The 8,728-nt window shown below is 39.9% G+C and overlaps 1 protein-coding gene and 2 long non-coding RNA genes across 3 annotated transcripts; 1 reads left to right on the top strand and 2 right to left on the bottom strand.

Annotated features, from left to right (window-relative positions):
- Positions 1–2,274: 2,274 nt before the first annotated feature.
- Positions 2,275–4,624, bottom strand: LOC131214129 (fragile X messenger ribonucleoprotein 1 homolog). The gene is made up of 6 exons (XM_058208499.1): positions 4,490–4,624; positions 3,274–3,326; positions 3,038–3,185; positions 2,729–2,892; positions 2,434–2,599; positions 2,275–2,371 (listed from the first exon to the last, which is right to left on the bottom strand). Exons 1-6 carry the CDS (start codon positions 4,538–4,540, stop codon positions 2,297–2,299), a joined length of 657 nt encoding a protein of 218 aa, XP_058064482.1. The 5' UTR covers positions 4,541–4,624; the 3' UTR covers positions 2,275–2,296.
- A 1,598-nt stretch (positions 4,625–6,222) lies between these two features.
- LOC131214130 (uncharacterized) lies at positions 6,223–6,716 on the top strand. Its single transcript, XR_009157003.1, has 3 exons — positions 6,223–6,269; positions 6,356–6,443; positions 6,509–6,716. It is a non-coding gene; the product is annotated as an uncharacterized LOC131214130 (long non-coding RNA).
- Positions 6,717–7,220: 504 nt separating this feature from the next.
- On the bottom strand, positions 7,221–7,660 carry LOC131214131 (uncharacterized). Its single transcript, XR_009157004.1, has 3 exons — positions 7,533–7,660; positions 7,396–7,422; positions 7,221–7,331 (listed from the first exon to the last, which is right to left on the bottom strand). It is a non-coding gene; the product is annotated as an uncharacterized LOC131214131 (long non-coding RNA).
- Positions 7,661–8,728: the final 1,068 nt, after the last annotated feature.

Below are 8,728 nucleotides of genomic sequence, written 5' to 3' on the forward strand. Positions count from 1 at the left end.
TAAATTACAGAAAAAAAAGTCTCGTTTATATTTGATTCACCCTCGTACAAAAATAATGAATGGTTGAGTAAGTGAGCAATTGTAGCGGCTAAGAATGCTGATGTAGATGACCTGAACTACATAATTCAGGATAAGATCATTGGAACAATTCATTAAAATCCATTGACAAATGAACACAAATGACGTTACAAATAAAGATGATGCTACCAACTATCCAATTGAATTTTTAAACTCCTTGGATGTGTCTGGCTTACCACCGCAAAATTTAGGCCTAAAGGTTGGCTCCGTAGTAATCATGATTCGAAACATAAACCAACCAAAACTGTGCAACGGAACGCGTTTGGTGATAAGCAAATTGATGAACAATGTGATTTACGCGACGATACTTAGAGAAAAATTTGAAGGTGAGGAAGTTCTCATTCCGAGGATCCCGATGAGCCCAACCGATATGCCGTTTAAGTTTAAAAGACTTTAAATTTAAGATCCGTCCTGCATTCGCTATGATCATTAGCAAATCCCTAGGTCAATCCTTGAAAGTTTGTGGTCTGAATTTGGAAAATCAAAGATTTTCCCTTGGGCAATTATATGTGGCATGTTCACGGGTCGGAAGACCATCTACGTTGTTTGTTCTTGTGCCTGCATAAAAAATGTAGTGTATGACAAGGTGCTTAACTGAAGCAAAAAGAAAGCCTTAAAAACCTATTAAAGAATCGTTAAGATGCCAGATTTTTACAATTTATCCTAATAATAATAAATAAAAAATTGAACTCGATAACATCCAAAATCTGTTTACTTATTGCCTCTGAGGCAGAACAAAGTTTGGCGGGTCTGCTAGTTTGGTTATAAAAAACGGCGTGCTATTTTTCGATGGTTGAACTTATCTTTGAAAGGTTCATTCATTTCATTTATATATAAAACACAATTTTTGTTGCAGAAAATTGGGAAATATTAAAAACTTGCTTCCAAAGTGGTAGATCACAAAGCGTACATTATTTCCAAAGCTCATATAATTGAAGCTCATTTCCACGTCCGTGGCTATGTTAATAAGCAGAATTGTCGTTTTTGGAGTTCTGAAAACCCACACGTCGTGCAAGAGAAGCGAATACATCCAAAAAGACTGACTGTTTGGCGCAGACTTTGGGCTGGCAGAACCAACGGCCATCGTATGAATGAATGAAGAAGGAGCCGCCGTAACCGTCGATGATGTACGCTACCGAGCAATGTCGGCTGATTGGTTCTCCTGCGACATTGAAGCTAAGAACTTGGACAACATGTGGTTTCAAAAGGACGGCGCTACTTACCATACAGCGACAGCCACGATCGATTGTTTGCGCCACATCTTCGGACATCAAATGACTAGCAGAAATGGTGTTGTGAATTGTCCTTCAAGAAGTTGCGATTTGACCCCATTGGACTATTATCTTTGGGGATCGGTGAAAGACAACAAACGAACAACTATTGACGGACTCAAGACCGACATCCACATTGCCATTGTCGAGATTGAACCACAGATAGTCGAAAATGTACTCAAAAATAGGACGATCGAATGGGTTACTGCTAAATCAGTCGTGGTGGACATTTTACCAAAGATGGTTTTTATTTAAAAAAAATTAAGAATCAACCTATCAAACATTCAAACATCGAACAATATTCAGCCGTATTATTAACCAAATGAAGAAGCGTTCACTTATTTGACCACCCTTTATCAGTTTTGACTTTAATCAAGGTTCTAATTCATTTTATTAATTGTTATCGCACAGAAAAAAATTACCATGTTTTCACCGCATGAAAAAAGTGTTTAGCGTTATGTTGTGTCTATTATGTGGGTGTTTTGCTTGTAGTCATGTATTCATTCGGGTGGTGAGTATTGAGGCAAAAAGAGGCATAAACTAAAGCAAAATACACTCAAACTTATTTTGAGCTACGGAAATTATAAACATAATAATCCCTGTCCTTGATCAATGAATATCTTACATTATTCCCTACAACAAGCTGTAAAATAATATTTTAGAGATCGCAAACGCATCAAGGCCGGTTGCAATGTCGAACAAAACATGTAGTAACCCCGCCTCATATATTGATATTCCTACGCATGTGCAAAATACTGAATGAGATTCAAGCTGTCCTTAATGAGGCGTCTAACTGTTGGATAGTGAAGTGAAGATCACTCAAGTATAGTTTTCGTATCGATTGAAAACAGCAGTTACAATTTTTATTCAGAAATCCTAAGCAAGCCTAGTCACAAATGTGAAAAGCTAAAGAACAGATTGATAAATAGGTAAAAACAGGTGCGTACTTACCCGCCATAATTGTGAAGTTTCGTCGACTCGAGCTGCCGAGCAGCTTCTTCAGTTCTTTTCAGCAACATTACCTGTCAATATTTTCAGGATGCATTGAGTGTTTGCATTTCTAAATAGTACAAGAGCCGCCTACCTTTTGGTTGAGGTTTCTAAAGTACATATCTTGAATCATCGTGGCGCGTCGTTGTGTTGCATTGGTCCGAGAGATAATGCGTAAAACACCCTGTTCTGACACGTATCGGCAGATGGCAGCACGAATCGTTTTCTGAAACTCCTTATGAACACCATCAATTTTAGCACTGTAAAACAAAATGAAATGAAAAAAAATCAGAGCATAAGCGGCCTGCGTAAACTAAAGACACATATAAAACAGAGGTAGAAGGAAAGGTGGGTAAACGGAAGGCAACTATAAATCCAAAAACACTCACTACTCCTGCACCTCTTGCGGCACGACGATTTCGAATCGGTGGAAAGTTTTTTCATTGATTGGTGGATTCGTGTTAACTGGCCGGATCCGGTCGGAGTGCACGATCTCGGTGTAGTTATGATCCCATCCGACATACTCAACGACAAAGAATTCGCCCTTCATCATCTGGAAGTTTGATAGCGTTGTTTGGTGTGATTGGCTCGCAGCACTGACACTGCACAAATCGTGGATTTTCAATGACAATCATGTTTTTGCCATTCTATTTATTATCAAGGACCTTTTTTGTATTTCCCAAGTTAAGTTCGCTTACCTTTAGCATTGCCCGCCACCATCCGCATGCCTCATTGTCATCCGAACGTGAAAAAACCTCCACTTCCATTCGCTCGGCGAGACTGGTCACATTATCGCCAGGTGGTAACCGTACTTGATTGAAATGAAACTTGGACTCCGTCTGCCACCTGCAGAAGGAAAAAAAGCGGCGCGATATTGTAAATGAAAGACGAAAACACTTTAACTAGCTAGGGATCAACGGGCCTGTGTACTCACTCATTTTCAAACTCCACTAGCACACCATCGTCGAAAACGTCCTTAACGATGCCCTACACAAAAAAACGAGCAGTAAGGACGTAACAATAAATACAACCATTATATCGCGTTGATCTGAGCTTAAATTAAAAAGCAAGACTTAGGACGCAGGATGGTAGAAGACATTATTATAAGTTCAACAACATGTTATATTAACATAAACAAAACCTTATAACAATAAACGTTTGTTATAACATATAACAATAAACACTTCTGATGAAAGCAAGATTTGAAAAACTTAAAAATACGGTGAATAAAACGGTATGAAAACATTCATGGAAAGGACCAGACAAAGATAAAGAACTAAAGAATCATGCAACTTTGAAAACATGTTAAAACATATTTGAAAATTATACCACCTGGATTGTCATTAAATAGAGTAGAGTAGAGTTAAATCGGTCACGATTGCACCCTTCCTTGAGGCGGTTATATATACAAGTAGAACTTCAAGGTAATATTATTACTAATTTAATAACTTGATGAAAGAGATGCATAGTTGGACAGGAAAATCATGTCCACATTTTCAATAGAGCAAAGCAAGGGTTTACTTCTTATTAGCTTTTCCCGACAGATTATTGATTGCGATGTCTTTACGTTGTAAACATAACAGGTAGGACACCTGTTTTGACAGCATCTCCTGGCGTCATTTCTTAGTTTTCCGTGAAATCGGACAGTAAAACAAGAACAAGAACACAACAATTTAGATTCACTTTACCTGATTAGTTTAAGTTACTTGAGTTCTTATGAACCACGTACACTACCAATCGTATGAGCTGCACCTATATCTAAATATGATTCACCTTAAACAATGCAGTTGAGGACTGTTTCGTTCCAGAAACGATATCATTTTCAGGTACTGACATAAAAAGGCAAAATTGTCTTATCTATATTCACCAAAACTGAGACGTGAAAGAAAATAATTAAAAAGAGTACGAGCGGTGGAGGAAATAAAAGAAAGAGAACAAAGTTTTAAAAAGGACAAAGAGAAGCTTATGAAATGTACAAAGGATGCAATAGTATAAATTTTGGCCGTAGTGAATGAGAAATTCAACCTAGCCCGTTGAAAGACTCCCCACCAGTTAAAATGCAACCAAGCCGTAAATGCCAAACACTTCCTTCCTACGCCGGTAACATAGTAAAAAAAACACGAGCAGCGTGTGAAGATGACGATATTCACCTTATAGTACGCACAATTATCACCACATACTTCGACTGCGAGTTCGTCCATTTTGTATTTTTTATGAATATTTCCCCGCTTAGCCGACACAAAACTTTCAGCATACACGCCTTTAATGTCGCTCAACGCGTAACAACTAACTTTGATGGACTGTATATTCACAAGTAATGCTGCTCGACCACATGAACCGTAAATCGGAGCGCGAAAACGTCAGATCCTTTACGCTTCGTGTAGTCGGTTCAAAATATAAAACCAAAATGTCAAACGTATTTACATTCGTGTTTTTGGTCCGAGAAAACAGAAATCGAAGAGAACGAAATTGGTTTCTGTTTTATGTTTATATATTTTTAATATTGTTTCTGTTAATAATATATTTTTACGTATATTTTTCTGTTAATATTTCTATTGTTTGTTTAGATTTTGTTGCTATACCAGCAAATTAGAACTTACATTATCCTCTGTTTGTAAACAAAGCGTTTTCCAACGGTTTTTCAGGCATCTTTTTGACATAAGCCCAAACAGTATGGCATTTATCTGAAATGTCAGATTGTTCGTTTTCACTTCGTGTGGTCGCGCAGATACATTGCAGCAGTTCGGTAACGCGATTCAGACCGAGGTCGTCCACAGCAGTCGCCCATGAAACTGCACCAATGCAGTACACAAAATTTTCAGTATATAAGTATCGTACTATAATAGATGTATATCAATATGACATAACATATAAAGAATTAAGCAATTGTTGTTCTACGAGTATCGAGCTACCATAATTATTCTGTCATTTTCATAGGCTCAAAACGAATATTTTACAATATAATTTGCATTTATATATCAAACACTAACTCGTGTACATTTACAACGTACATGAACAATATCGAGCAGATATCTACTGTCATGATATGGTGCCGAGATTACAATCCCAAATTGCACTCAACAGAAGCTCTAAATTCGTCAAAGACCAGAACTTTATTTGGTGGAAATGAATACGCAACATAGAGTAAAAGAGAAACAGATAGGCAAAACTGGTAAAACCCCCCCAGCGGGCAAAATCACGCGACTTTATCCCATTTCTCCCTGTTTCTTCTTGCCTCACCCCCCTGAGGTCCACAATCGAGTCCGGACTCGTTGTGTCTCGCAATCCCAGCGGGCAAAATCGCATGGTCGCACGACACTTTTCGGCTCGCGCCCAGCGGGCAAAAACCGTCGTGCGACCTCTTTCCCAGCGCCCAGCGGGCAAAATCGCGCGACTTTTCCCCGTTTCTCCCTGTTTCTTCGTGCCTCACCCCCCCTCAGGCCCACAATCGAGTCCGGACTCGTTGTGCCTCGCAACTTCATCGACTTGTATCAACCGCCATCCTTTTTCCACGTGAGCGAGAGGATTTTCGTTCTCCCTCTTCTGGGTGTTTGTCGATATTTGACTGCAACATTAGGACTTCGACGATTTCAGCGAAAGTTGCACATGCAACGCTCGGTTACCATCGAGGTGGTCAAATAAAAAGTCTAAACTTTGTGAGTTCTTTTTTTGTAATTTGGCCACGTTAACGCTCCTTTTCGATCAAAGTTAGTCTTAACTGTGATCATTGCAAAATATTACTGACCGTTTATTACTGATTTGAGAAGAAAACACAAAAGTAGAAACGCTTTTTGAATAACTATTTTGGTCATCGTAATCGCGTCAAATTCTACTGTGATTCAGCTGTTGTGACTGAAAATTTTTTGACAGCTCGTTTGTTTTGGTTCGAACACAGCTTGAAGTGCGGGCAAAATGTGATACTGCAAAAAGGTAAGTTCTTCGGTGTTTTTCACATATTTGCAGTGAAAAACGCACATATATATTATCACAAATAGATAATTCTTTGTTTGTTTCAGTTTGCAGCAGTGGCGCGAATGAAAAGGCAGCAAAAGGGCACCAGTGCAAAAGGGATTAGGAACTATTCGGTGTATGTGCATGGAACAGGTTGGTTTTATCGTAAATATTTCGAGCAATTTCGCTGTACTAACTCATAATTCTTTCCTCAGCAGGGTTGGACCATGAGGACCATGAGGAGGACAATAAGGAGGAAACCGTGGAAGAGGCAGAATCGGAGCGCGGAAGAGCCTTTTCTCCGTCTCGCCCCACCGGCAGCATATCATCGGCAGCACCCCAACGAGGGATGGCACTCGCAGTGTTCGATAGCGTAAGTTATTAGTGAAGCTTGAACGTGAAGATGAAAGAAATTAAATGTAAACTTTAAAATTGAATAAATTAGTTAATAGTTATAAACTGAATGTTGCGATTTGGATGTTTTTTGCGCTGAAATGCGCACCGGACATTTTGGGTAGTCCGGTGCGACACGAAAGAAAGGGAACAGAGAATATGAAGAAAACGTAGCGTGACATGCCGAAAAGTCACGCTGCGACGTTACATTTTTCGGCTCGTTTTCAATGAAAACGAGCCGAAAAGTGTCGTGCGACCATGCGATTTTGCCCGCTGGGTTATAACGAGGATGTCGCGTCTTTATTAGGCTCTCCATTGGAAATTATAAAGAGCCGTACCGCCTGCAACGCTTCGTTATAAGGAACGCTTTAACGATGTGTGTGTGTGTGCCATATTCATCCGTACCCTACCCATTCGTATCACACATTCGTACCCCCTGTTTCGGATCTAAATACGCGGTTTACACTCGGATCTAAATACACACGCGGTTTAAATTTTAACACCTTTATTTATTATTGGTAAAAAAACACGATCAAAACACCACTATACATACATACACCGTTCTCCAGCGTCCAACGGCACCGCAGCCTCATGCAGCACTGGTTTACTGATGAAGACCGCTCGTAAGGTTCGGTCAGCAGTCGTCACCTGAAAGTAAAAAAAGTATCAATATTCTTTCCAATTGATCAAGCGATCGGTTTATTATACTTACCAAGCTGTGTAGAAACGATTTCGGCAGCTGCAAGAAGCAAAAGAAACAGATTAATGTCGAAAAACTACGCCACTCTGCGCGAACATGACGAGCGATCTTTGATCACTCTGATCGCCAACCACACTTGCAATACTTACCAGATTCTTCCGGCGATATATTCTGCAGTCATTCGACGAACTGTGAACTAAGAAATAACAAGAAATTAAATTAAAATCAACGCTTTTAACATATACTTACCAGCGACACCACCAACTTGCCTCGAAACTTCGCGATCAAAACAAACTGCGAACTGTCAGTTTTGGTGAACGGGGAACGCACACACATACACCGCGCTTTTACACGAGGGCACGCATGCAGCAAAAGGATTTCAATGCAAAGAGCGAGAAAGGAAAAAACGAGTTCACAGGAGCGAAAGAAACGATACCACCCGGTATCGCGCTACGCTTGCGACAGCGCGTGTTTGTGGGCTCGAGGGGGTAGGAACGGGGAAAAATATCGCGCGACGGACGAATTTTTGAAACGCTTTGCACCCTGGGTTGGTGGTGCGCACGTAAGTACTTGTAAAAGCGTAGTTTTTACTAATTTCGTGTAATTTTTAAGCTTACAGTTCACCAAATGACTGCACAATGTTTCGTCGGAAGAATCTGATAAGTATTTCAAGTGTTGTTGGCGATCAGAAACCAGAGTTTTTTGCAATTGCAGGTGCCGCTCCGAGTGCGGGCAAGCGAGCCAAACGCAGCCCAGTCGAAATTTGTGGACAAGGAGTATCGAAAATGCGGAGCAGGAAGATGCCGAAAATGGTTGCAAGTACGTATTGTGGCAGTGTTTAAAGAATTGTGCAATGTTTGAAGTGTGCACCGATCTTTTTTTCCGTAATCACAGGTGCCAAACGACATCCCGCCTCGAGAAGGAAGCGCGATGTGGTGCCGTAGGACGCTGGGGAAGGGTGTAGGTATAGTGCTCTTTTTATAGTGTATAGTTAGAAATAGAAATATATAGTTAAATAAAGATTTAAAATGATAATGAAATGATAAATTTTAGCACAGTTTTAGATAATAATTTCAATTCGAAAAAGGTATGGGTACTGGATGAAGAGGGTTCACGACAACGCTGCAGCGAAGCGTTTCAGCGGCACTGAAACGCATCGCTATAGTCAAATTAAATTTCTTTATTCCGAGCCTATTCCTCTAACGTCAAACTGTTACAAATTTTTAGTTTCATGCAGGAACACAGAACGAACGATCCGCAAGCAAATCGACGAAGCATCATCGGTGTAAAAATAGTGTTTAACTGTGAATTCTAAGCTGTTGCTTATTTAGGTAAGTAAATTTAA

This window comes from Anopheles bellator (genome assembly GCF_943735745.2).
Source record: "Anopheles bellator chromosome X unlocalized genomic scaffold, idAnoBellAS_SP24_06.2 X_unloc_16, whole genome shotgun sequence".
Taxonomy (NCBI): Eukaryota; Metazoa; Arthropoda; class Insecta; order Diptera; family Culicidae; genus Anopheles; species Anopheles bellator.

Excerpts from the sequence above, each read along its gene's own strand:
- LOC131214129 (XM_058208499.1), bottom strand. The coding sequence starts at position 4,540 with ATGGACGAACTCGCAGTCGAAGTATGTGGTGATAATTGTGCGTACTAT. Across the intron at positions 3,186-3,273 it reads CTAGTGGAGTTTGAAAATGA|GTGGCAGACGGAGTCCAAGT; the intron begins GTGAGTACACAG and ends TTCCTTCTGCAG. Across the intron at positions 2,372-2,433 it reads TTAGAAACCTCAACCAAAAG|GTAATGTTGCTGAAAAGAAC; the intron begins GTAGGCGGCTCT and ends AAATATTGACAG.